Here is a 15714-nt window from a genome sequence, read left to right on the forward strand (position 1 = left end):
TTCGAGGACAGCGAGTCACACGCCGAACACGATTGCCAACCGTGGTCTGGGCCAAGGCGACGTAGGTAGAGGGAGTGGAGGTCTGAAGTTGGGAAGAACCACGTTGCAGGATGGACACCTGCTGAATCCTGTAGAAGTCGACATGTGCCGGGGAGGAGCGTGACGCCTGAGGACCGAGTATCTGAATGATAGATAAGACAAACAAGACAAAAAGAAGAAGTATCCGCGTGTGGAATTACATGGCCGAAGCCAAACCCAGGAGTGCTGGTGAATTCGGCCCGTTCCCGTCGACGAGGAAAAGGGGACTGAGGTGTGGTGCTGGAGGGCTGAGTCAGGGCAGCACATGCTCCCTGGGCCACGCCCCGAGTGCCTCTAAATTTAAAGGGGGAAGAAGGTTTTTTCTGGTTAAAAAAGTTCCGTCTCCCGTCCCTTGGAATGAACGCCCATACAGTATGGAGGAAAGGGGACGAGACGTAAAAGTAACGCTGTTCTGAGGGACTCAACCAACTAAACAAGCTTTTCAAGTAATAGGGCCTCATTACACGGTAGGCGTTAAGGGAATACCGTTACCGGTAACGGAATACCGGTAACTATTTTCCCAAGCCGATCACGACCCGGACCCACCGCTATTAGCGGACCCGTAAAGTACGGCGCCACCAATAGCGGCGTGGCCGCTTGCGCCCGACCCCCACACCGTAAATAGCGCCATGGCGCTAATAGCACGCAATCACAACCCATGCGTACACGGCAATACCGGCATCCCAAAGACCCAAAAAGCATGTACCGGCATGGCGCTAATAACAGCATCGAAAACCACACGTTAAGAGTCCTGAGCAGTGTTCCCATCTGCCCCAGGTGGACACAACCAGCACAGGTGGAGTCAATGGAGACAGCCAGCACTAAAGAGCACACCACACCCCTTCCCACAGCAAGATGGTCCCAACACCAGCAGCATGACATGGGCCTGCGTACATGACTGCAGTGCAGCACCAACAACAACAGGCAGCACCGAAGAGACGTAGGAGTAGGAGAAGGAGGAGGAGGCCGAGACTTGCACAGCAAGCACCACCGGGGCACCCAGAAACACCACAAGGGCAGCCAACAAACCCCCAGAATGAAGGCGAAGATGACCATGGTATGTGTAAGGCACAACTAAATGTGCATCTGATAGAATGTGCCCATGGCACCATGCAAACACCAGATGAGCATGATGTGGATGTGGATGAGTATTGTCGAAATGGCCAGCCCGGACATGCAAGAGGCGATGGCATGGCGGGACAGGATCCGCGTCAGCATCGGAATCAGGAATAGCATCAGGAATAAAGGTGGAATATCATGCATGGAGAGACGTGCATTGTTGCCCTTGTGGCCGTCTGGAGGCCCACAAAGGGCCCTCTCCCAAAGAAATTCACACATACACAATGATGGAGACCATGCCTGTTTTTCAACTGCAGAAGAGTGTATTTTGAACATAACGTGTACAGAAAGTGCATAACCCCAACTGTGCAAACACCCTCCCCCCTCCCCCCACAACACCCCCGAACACACCCAGCCCCCTCTCCCCCCACAACACCCCCGAACACACCCTCCCCTCCCTCCCCCCACAACACTCCCACGTGAGTCCCAAGGCGTGAACATGTCCTTCCCCAAATGTGGCCGTTATTCCTTGTTGGCCCTATTTGTCCGCTGCTTCTTCGGGTGTTTGAGATGTTGTGCGCCTGAGGTTGCGCATAGAGCGGCGTAGGGGGCTTGTCTGCCGTGAACTCCCAGAGGAGGCTGGGCCTGTTTCCTCCTGGGTAGGGAGTGGACATCTGCGCTCAATCGCATCCGCAATGCGGATCATGGCCTGCCTGAGTTGCCCCATCTCATTGCATATGCGATTGGTGCATGCCTCCATGGCCTCCCTCGTCTGGCGTGCAAATGCACCAATGTCCTCCCTCAGGTGCCCTGTCTCAACCACATGTTGACCTACCAGACCAGCCATTTCGGTCTGCCTCTGGTAGATGGCCGATAGGTCAAGTTCCCCGGTGTCTGCCGGTGGAATGGCTGATGCGCCTGGATGAATAGCACTGGCATCAGGCGTAGGTTCCAGGGGGCTCCATGACACATCATGTGTGTGGGCGGGCGATCCGCCTTGGCTGAACGGACCTGGTGAAAACATTGGGGATGAGAGTAAGTGGCGTGTGGGGATGGGGCTCTGACTCAGATCCTCATTCACCGGTGCTTCCTCCGCATCGGAAAGTGGCCCAGTGGCTGCTGCCTCACCCGAAGAGCTGGTGGCAGCAGAGTGCACTCCCTCCATGCTGCCTTCAATTGATGGGAGACACACTCCTGTGGTTACCACAACAGCGGCAGGCATTGCCTCTGGCTGCGTACTGCTGCTCCTGCTGCCTTTGTCCCGGTCACTACTCTTGGGTCCCCTAGAGGTTGATGCGTGGTCCCCGGTGGCATCCCTCCTGGCTTTCTTCATGGGTGTGGGAGTGGGTGCTGACGTGCGTGGCTCATTTTCCGTGTGTGATCCTGCAGGGGTGATAAGAAGGGTAAATCATCATCTATGGGTCTACCTGCATCATGGCAGATGTATACGTCATGCAGTTTGATGCATTTTGGGGTCATCATTGTGGAGGCATGGAATGGGGATGTTGGCTGGCTCATGCATGATTGGCCCTGTGTTGGTGGGTATGTGATGATGCATGCATGTCTGTTTGTGGCCGGATCCACGGCATTCATATGGACACATGATTGTGGGACCCCTCACCCTTCACTGCGCATTTTTGGGTGCATACACTCACCTCCATCCGATGAAACGGCCACGCCATGCTCCATATCGCCGACCCCCTCTATCGACTCGACTCCTATTGTGGAGGCACATATCTCCTCCCACTCCATCTTCAAGGGGGACTCTGCACCACCTCCTGTGGCCATTCCCATGTTTCGGTTCACAGATAGAATGTTGCGCACACGCACCCGGAGGTCGTCCCACCTTTTGCGGCATTCCCACCGCACTGACTTTTAGCGCAACTTCGGCCCAGATGGCCTTCTTCTTCAGGAGGGCCTCCCGCCGCATATCCTTCACAAATACCACTCCTGCATTTGCAGCAAGTGTGGTGGTCAGCATCATTAGTTCCTCATTGGTGAACTTTTCTTTGCGCTGGCGATCAGCAGTTTTTTTAAGTGCCTTCGGCATCCTCGAGCTACCCGGTGTGGTTCCTGGTCGGTGTTGCCTGGATATATGTCCTGGATGCAGTGGATGGCAATGGATTGTGTTTTTGAAGATGGCTGCTGTGCTCTTTCCCGCTCCTGTGCGACGACGTAATTTCCGGTTCCGCTTTTTAACGGTGTGCGGTAATGGCAGTGTCCGCTATTTACGGGTAGCGGGAGGGCGGAGGCGCAATCGCCGGTTTTGCGGGCGCCGGTAAGGGGCTTTTTGGGGTATTTAGCGGCAGGGCGGAACGGTCATTTACGGCATGGCGCTATGCTCGTGTCCGCGTACTCGTGATGGGACGCTATTAGCGGCCTCTTGCGAGGGCGGACACGCTAATGGCGCCATGCCGTAAAAATTCCGATTTTTACCGCCTACCGTGTAATGAGGCCCATAGTCAGCAAACAGATACTGCAAGGGTTAATGACTGAACCGGTCTTGGCAATTTGAGGAGGCTGGGCGTAGAAGGGGACTCAGGGGCAGTCAGCCTGCAGAAGGGGACTCTAGGGGGACCAGAGAAGCCAGTGGTCCTGCCCTGCTGTCAGCTGCGCCAGGGACATCAATACAGTATGGAGGAAAGGGGAGACGAAGTAGAAGGCTGCAACACAAAGAGGTGGGAGAGATCTGGGCACTGCAGAGGGGAATCAGAAGGGTGCAGATGGAGAAGTAAAGTAGGCATGGGGAGGCTGCAGAAGTCTAGGGGAGAAAAGGGGGTATCAGAAGGTAGGGGAGAGTAGGGGGTTAGTCAAAGGCTGAAGATACCCAGTGGGGGTTAGTGATGGGAAGAAGGCTGTACAATACTGGGTCGGGGCACCAGAAGGCTTCAGAGGCCAAAGGTGGCACTTGGGAAGGTTGCAGAAGCCAAACTGGGGGAGCGAGTAGAAGCCAAGGGTTACTGCAAAGCTACTAAATCAGAGGGGGTTATGGAGGAGCGGGGAGGGGGTCAGACCTGCAAAACAGGTGGTGGTTGTGGAGTTATTGCAGAGGGGAGTTGGGGTGGCTGCAGAGGCAGAGTTGGAAATCAAGGAGAAGGAAGATGTGGCGGCGATAGTGCTGAAGCAGAGTGGCTATGGGAAGCTGCCACAGCAAAGAGAATCAGGAGGCTGCTGAAGCAGGGTGGTGAGCTATTGGGAGGATTTAAAAGCAGAAAGATATTGGGAATGCAGAAAGAATTGATCAGGAGAATGCAGATAGACCTAGAGACTACCCAGGCAACACCAACAAACTAGGAGAGACATTGGTGCCGTATTGCTGCACTCGCTTGAACTGATCATGATTGGGAGTCCAATTCTGCCAGGAAGAGCACATGCAGAAACGGACGTAGTAAAGCCAGAGTGGAAAAGCTGCCCCCATAATAACCGGACTAGAAGGGCCCTGGATCCCAATCCAAAACCTGGCCCTTCTAGATCTCTTTCAAATGCAGCATAGGGTTCTGAGGCTCTTGCTCAGTAGCAAGACACTACCGGGAGGAGGGTGACTGGCAGATCACACGCTGGTTAAGCAGATGTGCTCTACTAGGAACATATGCAAAAAACTGCCAAATTATCCAAGACAATACAGGCACACCAGATTTGTACGTGTATGTACATTAATACATGTTACTTCCAGGGACACCAAGGCATTATCTTATAAAATCACTCTACTTCTGCCAGAGAATCAATTATGGTCACGCACAGAGAAATAAGTGACACTACCAAATTCACAGACTGTACTTGACAACAGTAATTGCATCTTTAAAATGGCAAATTGCTACTAAAATGCCCATTTAACAACCTGATCTATTGGGAAGAGTAGAACAATAACCTGCACTGACATTTATAGTTGCCATAGATCACAAGGTACCATTTCTTTTCTAGATTAGGTGTGCAGGTTCTGAACTATTCCACCTAGCTGGGACCAAAAGGACTGAAGAAATATGCACAACATTACGGTAACATCTCTGTTGCAATCAAACTAAAAATGCTTGCAAATGTAATAAGGTTTCATTTAAATGAATCATTAAAATATATCAATGCAGGTAATTAAAGGTTGAACGCTCCTTTAAATAGTCCTTTAAGATACGTAATCGCCATCATGCCACTCGTAAATCTAATTAATTACCAATGAAAAGTGGCTTGTATGGATACCCTTCATGCTCTTTGCATCGGTCCTCCTCACCTGTTCTGTTGGAAAACTGTACACGTTAGGGTATGACAATGCATTACTTACCGTAAAAGCATTTCTGATGGTTGTATCTGCTTAGATTCACATGCTGTGCATAGTCCGACATCCAGTGGTCACCGCGGAGTATTGCATTTTGTTTTTCATAGTCGAAAAGGGGACGTCGACAAGGCGTGTCTGTAACACTATCCCTATAGTGACGTGCAGTGTACCCACAAACCCTCACGCGTCGAGGTCCCTCTGTTTGTATTTTTTCTGCCCTGAGGGAGTCTTCTATACGTGAGTGAGTACAGAAAAGAGAGAGAGATGTAGAAAGATGTCTATGTTCCTTCCATCCGAGCGGGGAGGAAGGGTGGGCGCATGTGAATCTAAGCAGATACAACCATCAGAAATGCTTTTACGGTAAGTAATGCATTGTCTTCTGATGCTTGTTAATCTGCTTAGATTCACATGCTGTGCATAGACTAGCGAGCAGTACCCGGAGTTGGAGGTGGGTTGTGAGAAGGAACAGTAGAGAAAAGATGTCTTAATACTGCTAGTCCCACCTGGGAATCAGATCTAGAGTGAGCATCTAGACAGTAGTGTTTTGTAAAGGTGTGTACAGAACTCCAGGTTGCCGCTTTGCAAATGAACTCGAGGGGAACGTTTGCAATGAATGCTATGGATGCCCCAGTGCCTCGAGTAGAGTGTGCTCTTGGCTTGAAGGGTAGTTCTCTCTTAGCAAGAGTGTGACAGAGAGTGATACATTGAACAATCCATCTAGATATAGTGGACTTTGAGACTGCAACTCCTTCTCTTCCTGCTGCCACCGAGACAAAGAACTGATTAGTCTTTCTCTGTGGCCTGGTCCTTTCCATATAAAACATGACAGCTCTGCGCACATCGAGTGTATGCAGGCTCCTTTCTCCCAAATTGGAAGTGTTTTGAAAGAACGTTGGTAGTTCTATTGACTGGTTGATATGGAATTTCGATATGAATTTTGGTGCAAACCTTGGGTGTGTGCGTAGAACCACCTTATCTTTGTGAACTGTTACGAAGGGGTCTAGAATAGAAAGAGCCTGAAGTTCACTTACTCTCCTAATGGAGGTGATCGCTATTAGGAAAGCAGTCTTAAGCGTGAGGTCTTTCAGAGTTGCCTTGTGCATGGGTTCAAAGGGTGAGCCCATGAGCCTGGTAAGTACCACATTAAGGTCCCAGCCTGGAACTGGGTTTGCTATCGGAGGGTGTATTCTCTTTACCCCCTCCATGAAGGCTTTAATAACTGGGACTTTCCACCATGACACCTTAAGTTGAGAGTTGGTGTATGCAGAAAGTGCCACTAGATGGACTTTAATAGAATTGAACACTAGACCTGAGTCCAGTAAATGGGTCAGGTAAAGGACAATTTGTGTGGGAGAGCAGTGGACTGGGTTGATGCTCTTACCTCTACACCAGATGACAAATCTCTTCCACTTGCTAGAATAGCAGTGGCGAGTGTTGGGTTTTCTAGCTTCTCTGAGAACGTCCATGCATCTCTGAGGGAGTTGTAAATGGCCAAATTCTATGACCTCAGGAGCTAGGCAGCTAAGTTCATGTTGTGTGGGCATGGGTGTAGTGTCTTGCCCCTGTCCTGTGACAGCAAGTTGTATGGGCAGGGCAGTTTTACTGGTGGGGATAGGGACATCTCCATCAGGTGCGCAAACCATGGTTGGCGGGCCCACATCGGGGCTATCAGAATCATGGTGACTGATTCTTGGTGCATGCTGTGCACTATTTTGTTCAGCAGAGTAGTCGGGGGGGGGGGAGGGCAGCGTAAACAAATTTCCCTGACCATGGTATCCAGAGACCGTTCCCCTTGGAGCGGTTCTGTGGGTATCTGGAGGCGTAATCTAGGCATTGTGAGTTCTCCAGAGTTGCGAAGAGGTCTATTTCTGGGAAGCCCCATTGTGTGAAGATGTCGAAGGCGATGTCTTCGTGTAATCGCCATTCGTACTCTGAGGGCAGAGGAAAGTCTCTGCTGAGTTCGTCTGCTAGCAGATTGAGTTCCCATGGTACATGTTGTGACAATAGGAACATGTGTCTGAGAGCCCACTTCCAGATGTTCTGGGGCAGCGTGGACAGTCCTGGAGAGAGTGCCCCCTTGCTTGTTGAGGTAGTACATGGCTGCGGTGCTGTCCGTGAGGACCATCACTGTCTTCCCTTGTAGGTGTGTCTGGAAGGCCTTTAGTGCCTTGAACACCGCAAGTAGTTCTAATAAGTTTATGTGTTTGGACGCTACGCTCGGAGTCCAGACTCCGTGAGCAGTCTGATGGGATAGGTGAGCCCCACATCTTGTGAGGGATGCGTCTGTGGTTAGAGTGGCGAATGGTTTCCCTATTACCAGGTTTTCCTTCGACCACCACCGTAACGAGAGAACCAAGGCCTGCAAGACCACCACTAGATCGTCCCATTGTCCGCTGGCCTGACACCACTGGCTGTTGAGCCACTCTTGCATTGGGCGCATGCGCAGGCGCGCGTGAGGTACCAAATAAATACATGACGCCATCATTCCAAGCAAGCGCATTGCTTTGCGTACCGTCACCTCTCGACCGGCCACATATTGAGGGATCTGAAAAAGCATATTTTGGACCCTCTCGTTGGAGGGGAAGACGAGGCCGTCCCTTGTTCGAATTAGAGCCCCTAGGAATTGTTTGACTTGGCTGGGCTCTAAGCTGGACTTTTTCTCGTTGATGGAGAAGCCCAGTTGGAACAAAAGGTCTACAGTCTTTTGGGTGTTTGAGAAGCATGTCTCGTAGGACTCCCCTGTTATGAGCCAATCGTCGAGGTAAGGGTATACCGGTATGGACAACCTGCGCAGGTGGGCCACTGCCACTACCTTCGTGAATACCCTTGGTGCAGACGCTATGCCGAAGGGTAGCACTCTGAACTGGTAGTGTTTGCCCTCCATCATGAACCTGAGGTATTTTCTGTGCGCTGGCAACATTAAAATATGAAAGTATGCATCTTTCATGTCTAGTGTTGTCATGTAGTCCCCCTGAGATAGCAGGGGAATTACCTCCTGTAATGTTACCATACGAAATTTCTGAGGTTTTACAAATTTGTTCGCTGGGCGCAGATCTAGTACAGGGCGCATGGTTAGGTCCTTTTTGGGTACAAGGAAGTACACTGAAGAAATACCTTCCATTACCTGAGATAGGGGCACGACTTCTATTGCTCCTTTCTGTAGCAGCTGTTCTACTTCTTGCAGGAGGATGACGAGGTGGTATGGAGACAGGCGTCTTCCCCTTGGAGGTCTGTAGGTGAGGGACCGATTGAACTCTATACAGTACCCGTGGGCTACGGTTGATAATACCCATCGGTCTGATGTTATTCCCTCCCATGCTGATAGGAATGATGTTATCCGGCCCCCAACCGGAGACGCATGGGAGGGGACCCGGACTTTCGGGTCATTTGGTGTTACTTGCCGGGGTGCCTCTGGGGCTAGAGCCCCGGCCTCTGCCCTTGCCGCGGCGTTGTCCTCTTTGGTTATATTGGTTACTGGAACCCTGATTAGAGGGCCAGTTGCCCAAGGTGTATTGCTGTTGCTGCTGCTGCTGTTGGCGTTGGCCACGAAAAAAGCGCTTGTTTCCAAATCCTCGCCTGTTTGGAGGCTTTGAGATTTGGTCTAAGGTTTTTATGGTGTCGAATTCCTTCTTCGCATTTTCTAGCGCGTCGTCCACTGCCCTTCCAAAGAGATTAGACTCTTCTATTGGCTTATTAATGAGTGACGCCTGCGTTTCTGCCTTGAAACCCGAATTGCGAAGCCAGACGTGCCGCTTCAGTAGAACTCCCTGCACCAAAGAGCGACCCAGCAGTTTCTGCCGCATCAAGAGTGTTTTTAATGATGCTCTGGTTGACCAGAGCTGCTCCTGTAACTGTAGCCAAAAGGCGTGTTCTTAGCGGTTCAGGGGCTTCTTCGATGTCCTGTTTGAGTTTTCCCAATTGAGCATCGGCGTAGCTTGCCAACAACGTATTATTATTGGCAATTCTAATTGAAAACGCTGCTGAGGCGGAAATTCTTTTGCCCAGGGCATAACGTTTTTTCCCCTCCTTGTCTGGGGGTGCCTCGCTGGTTGACAGTGGAACCCCAGCCCTCTTCCTTGTGTTAGTAACCACTAAGGAGTCTGGGACTGAGTGACCACTGATATATAATGGGTCTGACAGAGGGCGAGAACAATTTCTCTATTCTTGGATTGACCTTCTTACCAGCGCGGGGGTGGACAGCGATGGGGTGAGTCGTCTTTTAATTGAGGCGAGGATAGGGATGGTTTGACTAGTGGGAGGTTTTTCCTTAATAATCCTTTTGACGAAATCAGTATCTGGGGTGACCTCCCCAGTTTCTAATCCAAAATGCGCTGCTGCCTTCCTCAGTAGCGCATTGAAGGTGGGCTGATCGTCTACTGGAGATGGGTTCCTGACCGGTGTGGTCTGTGGAGAAGAAATGTCTATAATTTCGGGGTCTGTAGACCCTGATGGTGACTGCCAAGGCTGTGCGCCACCTTCACCTGGGTCCTCCCCGTAGCTCTCTTCACTTGCATGAAAACCTTCTTCCTCCTGTAGGTCTTCATTATACACAAACTCATCCTCTTCCTGGAAGTGAGGATCCTCCTCAGTGAGGTCGTAAGAGTCCATGTTTTCCTGTAGGGGGTTAAAGTGCTTCGGGTATTTAGCCCTTGGCCCCTCCTGGGGTACCTCCCTTGGCCTCTTGGGTGTCCTATTTTCTGGGATGGCCATGAACCTGTCTAGCTTGTCCATACATGACTGGAGCCTCTCTACAGTCCAGTAAGGTAAGCCAGAGCGGTCTGGGAGTGAAAAGGGCGGTTCCTCTCCTTGCAGTTGCTTAGTTCTGTCCCATAGCGTCGAAGATAACGTCCCTTCGCCTTCTGAGAAACCTTCTCGCTGGTTAGGGTCTTCTGTCGACAGTGGGAGCTGTCCCAGCCTACCCTCCGGCGTCCTCGGCGTTTCTTTGGCCCTGTGAGCGGTTTTCGATGTGTTATCCGCCTTCCATCTCTGGCCGTCCTTCGAAGCTATACGCGCGAGGCTTTCGGAGAGCAGTTTCTCTGTCGAGGGATCGCGCGCCGTCGCACTAGGCGAGTCTTTACTGGCGACGTGCGCACTCTTGCGAGGCGCGTCGCCTGAGAATTTGGGGTTAGCGCCCTTATTTATCGAAAGCCCAGTCGTCGGCCGCGGAAGCGGTGGCGGGGAGGGCTTGCGACCCTTACGGTCGGTGGAAGGCGCTGGTGGACCCGATGCCTCCGTTGACGCTATGGCTGCCTTCGTCTTCGACGAATGCGTGCTGTGGGGTATGTGCTTGTGTGTTTTTCTGTGTTCGTCCTTGTCGCCGGGGTGTTCATCCCTATAAGCGGGGCGTGAGCCGGGCTTGTCGGGGCCGGAGATCGATGACGAGGAGGTGGCGGAGGTGGTGTAATCACTTTCGTCACATTCGGCGACGGCGGCAGCTGGCGAGGAGTCAGACCTAGACATTGCATAGGCTGGCCACCTTTTGACCCTGCGGTCTTAATTTTTTGGGTTTCAATAACTTACAGGCTGCACAGCCGTCCTCTTTGTGATCGAGGGGCAAGCAACGGTTACACCGTTTGTGCTTGTCCTTCCAGGTAAATTTGCCCTTGCAGCGCGGGCAAAACCTAAAGGGCGTCTTCTCCATAGCTGAGGATATGAAATGTGATTACAACCTCGAAAGAGAGGGAGGGAAAGAAAAAGGCATTCTTAGAGTGAAACAAAGAAATGACCACACAACCCCGCTCTCCCTCTGTTAGGCCAGCGAGGCCCGGCCATGTATTCGGCAGCGCCGAAGGATCTCCTCCGCTCGTCCCTCCGTCGAAGATCTTGCTCGGCGGAGAACGCTTCAACGTCGGGGGGGGGGGGGACAGATCTATATATATATATATGGTATTATATAGTAAACGACCAAGGTCGAGGAATTATTTCGCAATGTCTCTCGAGGAGCTCCGCATAAAGGCGACCAATAACTGGGTGGAAAAAAACAATCTGAGGGACCTCGACGCGTGAGGGATTGTGGGTACACTGCACGTCACTATAGGGATAGTGTTAGACACACCTTGTCGACGTCCCCTTTTCGACTACAAAAAACAAAATGCAATACTCTGCGGTGACCACTGGATGTCGGACTATGCACAGCATGTGATTCTAAGCAGATTAACAAGCATCAGAAATCTATATTTAAAGTGAGACGCCCATTCCAAAATCTCCATTAACACAAGTATTCCTGGTTGATGCAGCAAAGCAAGGTTCCTTCTACTAAACACTGCATCGGGACGATGGAAGTCAGTACTGCAGTGAGTTCCAGATCCAACATGGAGGAAGAATAAGTGGAAGACGAAACACAATGGCACTAACAAAGGGTACTCTAGGAGGTGGGGATTCAAAGAGGACATTACAACAAAAAAGCACCCATCATGGAATTGCCGAAGGCACTGCCACGGTGGTTCACATGTGCCTGGTACATGCAGCACATCTGTCACGCACATGCAAAGGATATCTCTACAGATGATTGAGATGTCATGTGTGCTACATGCCCTGGGGTTTGAGGGCCATAGTGGAGCATGGCATGGGATGGAGCAGTCTTAATATTACCTGCGTTATTTTGCTCTGCGCTGAAGACGCAATGGAGGAGATCTGCCCATCTGTTTCCTGAAAAACTCCCCTAAAAAAAAGATCAAACTGTCAGTGTGACAAAAGTACCATGCTCTGTCTCAACATTGGTGCCAGAGGTGGCCCAACCAGTTACAGAACACACTATCAGTCCTGTGCACTCAGGCTTCACTAGCTGCCATCAGAGTGTAGACCTCACGGATCCCATACGCTGCGACTCGACTCTGATACAGAAACCCTACCTATTAGTCCTTTGTTCTCAGACCACTATTTGACATGGGGGTCAGAGGCCTGCCTGCCACTAGACACTGGCAGGGCCACAGACTGGACATTACCCTGAACTTGACACATACATGGATTAACATTAAGGAGAAGGCTGATGCTTGTAGAGTGTAAAATATGTGCAGTTTCCCGGACCACTCAGCAAGAACTTTTGCCTGCTGTGAAAAGTTAAAATGGAGATTACAGAAAGAGCCAGTTAGGATTTTTTGAACAGCACAGGACTGATGTCAGTTCTTTTCTACCTGGTGAAATTGCCCAACAGGGTTATTTCTCAGTGAGCGTCTCTGCCCTAACCCTATACCAGAAGAGGGAAAGATCGGTCCATCTGCGCGAGTACTTGCCAGGACAACCAGCGAGGTAACATGCACATAAAACCTATTTTCCTGTGAAACCTATACTGGTTTACAAAATAATTCAAAGCAAGTGGGCAGTTGCCAAACCCTCTCCTAGCCAGATTTAAAGATAATCCCAAGAACCCCAACACACTACCATCTGGAGAAAACACTGAGTGAATAGTCATCCAAACATTAGTAAAGGTCTTTTACAATGTCTATGATCATGATTAAACATCAGGATCAGTCTTACTGCAAAGCCATCAACAGATCCTCCAGGTGTATGGCCAAGAGTTAATCCAATGCTTGGTCTGAAATGGTCATCCACTCAGGGTGGTTGGTACAGGGCAATTCATGGCAGCTGTCTCGGCTGCAACCAGCATAGGTTGACCAGAAGCCGCCATTTTAGCTCTAAAACAAAACTTTGGCTCCATTGTCAGATGGGGCACACAAATAGCACTTTGTCCAGGTCAGCATGAGTCTTTGCATTAGGCCTGCATTCACTACCACTACTCCAGGTTTTACGATACAGGGAATGCTATGAAGGTTGTGGCAATCTGAAGAACAGGTTATGGAGGATATGGTTTCCAAAACTGAAGAGATGTTGAGCCTGGATCCAGACAGCAGTTTAGTGAGACGGAATGCAATGTGTGCCCTACAGATCTTAGAAAAGGGGTCTAAGGCCTTTGGCTTCTTTTACAACCACGTTGTTAAATGCAACTCCTAGAAAGCCGCAACTCTGCAAGGCACTATACGAGGACAATAATGTTTTGGAAGGTTTCTCAATAGGAACATTTTTACCTGAAACCCTAGAACGGTACAGTGGGCCTCATCAATATTGATAATTAAGATGAAATGCTCAAAGCATGGGGTTCACCAAATAAGACTTGCAAGGAAACCTGGTTATGGGAAATCTAAAAGGCGTCTGTGAACAAAGAATTACCATATATCGAAGGCAGTGAAGAATACATGTGTGCTCCTCAAGCATAAAAGTCTGAAGCTCTGTGACAATGCACCCTCAATGAGGACAGAACAATGTTTAGGTCCCAACGAGAATGTAGTTTGGTGGAAACCAACACAATCCTGTCAAGTTTATGCACCAAGAGACTGAATCAATCGGATAGATTAAGTACGTTGCAATAGCTTCTAAGTAACACTTACAGGTGCCCCCCTAAAAATGTGTATGATCAATGTACAGAGTAGACAAAGACAGACCACCAACTATCAGACTTCACTCTTTTCTGTATGGTTCAGTGACTTAATCCTGCCATGGTCTCTTATACTGTTTTTGGGCAATGTCATTCCTGGACATCAACAATGGACACTATTGGAAAAGGAGGTTTGGGTAATGAAATGCTAGTTCTATGTAAACACAAAAATAAAATGGCATTAAAAGCCTTTCCTTGATTCAGGGACAAGATCTAATATCATGCCAGATGATCAAGGATCCTTTTGTTGGCTGGGGACATTACAACCGAGAACCGTATGTTCAGTGTTCCGTGTTTAGGTTTTCAGAAACATGGTTACTATGGAAGGAATTCTGCCACTGAGCCCTAAGCATTGGGGTTCTATAAAACAATATGGAAAGGGTGGCTAAACAGGAGAAAGGTCTGCAAACCTATGGATAATCCATGCAGGATCAAGAAGGCATTTATGAAAGGGATTAGATAGAACGTATAGAAACCGTACAAAGGTACCCTCTGTTTGAACAACTGAGGGATGAGCATAGGAAGCAGGGACTTTTTAAATACAGTGCTAGGTCACCCTCCAAATCTGTATCCATTTATAAAATGCTGCTTTAATCTAATCTTAACAGGGGAGATACTTACCATACAGAAGGTATCGTCAAGAGATTTAGCCTTTAGTCGCTATTGTGAGGCTGTGTATAAGAGTCACAGAAACATAATTTTAGAGTGTTCGGAATTATCGCATTTTCGGGTTATTCTACTTTAGTAAATAGATGGACATTTCTAGAAATGGTTGTTGAATGGATCTTGCACGCCGCCAACAATCGCAGTTGTGAATTTCCTGACACAGCTAAAGTTGATGATTAGGAAGGAGCCTTGTGACATTTTAAAAGTATGAGGAATGTGTGAGCACGATTAGTAAAGTGGTTTTATGTCATGTGTAAAGCAATTGTTTTGTACAGACAATTTGTAATGGTTTTAACTACATGAACATTTGGAAAGTTGTTGCTAACTGTTTGCAACGGTTGATGTATATTAACCAATACAATAAAACAAAAGTCTAACCTTTGGCTGCTCATATGCTTTGGACTACAACTCCCATCAGCTCTGGCTACCTTAGCCAATGGTGAGAGTTTTAGTCTAAACATCTAGAACGCCACAGGCTGCAGACCAGTGAAGTGGGGCAACCAAGTGTTAGAAGATGCACTGGAGGCCAAGGTTTGAAGTCCCTTTTGTGCGAGTTTCCAGGTTCTGCAGTGTTTGTCTCTAGATGAAGAGCTATAAGGCATGTTATGATGCAAGGGCCATGCCTAGCCCTTAATTGCATTCTGGAAATCCCACATACATGAAAGAAGACACTGTTCCTCCAAACGGAACTCTGTGGAGTCCATTGTGATGGACATCAAAGGGAGGTGGTCAGTGCAGCTTGAAGAATCTTTCCATCCAGACATAGCGGATAGAAGGTATATTGGACCCATTGAAGCAGGTGTATCCATTTCCTATGCGTACAATCTGGCATGCTACATTCCACAAGGCTAAATGTTTTGAAAATATAGACTTTCATTGGATGGCCAGTTTGAGTTTATTGTTTGCACCTCTCCCTATGCATCATGTAACAAGTCTGATTTGATCATGTTAGGTTTTTACATGAGAAACAATAAATTCTCAAGTGGATAGTGGTCAGTGTGGGGAAAGCGGTTGGTTTCCTGAGTGACCTAGGTTCACATATATAGCAAACTATTGCAACCACATGTTTTGCTAAAGTGTGTTCTGCATTCTATTTGATCTAGAATTTGCTATGAAATGCCTTTTGATCCCATTAGTATCCACATAATTACTCTACCATTGTGATGCCTCTTCCACCCCTTATTCATTCGACCATGATCCTGCCTACATTTCT

General features: G+C 49.1%; 1 protein-coding gene across 3 annotated transcripts in view; it reads right to left on the reverse strand.

Moving 5' to 3' along the window:
- The window catches only part of SFSWAP (splicing factor SWAP), a 964816-nt gene that overhangs the window by 70846 nt on the left and 878256 nt on the right, over positions 1–15714 (reverse strand). For 2 of the 3 annotated variants that reach the window (XM_069620076.1, XM_069620075.1), the window contains exon 17: positions 11996–12065. The exons of the other annotated variant lie outside the window; for it this stretch is intronic. In XM_069620076.1, the coding sequence (XP_069476177.1) occupies positions 11996–12065 (70 nt within the window). The remainder of the gene's footprint in view (positions 1–11995; positions 12066–15714) is intronic. 3 annotated transcript variants of the gene reach the window in all.

This window comes from Ambystoma mexicanum, chromosome 10, assembly GCF_040938575.1.
Source record: "Ambystoma mexicanum isolate Mex_15411 chromosome 10, UKY_AmexF1_1, whole genome shotgun sequence".
NCBI lineage: Eukaryota > Metazoa > Chordata > Amphibia > Caudata > Ambystomatidae > Ambystoma > Ambystoma mexicanum.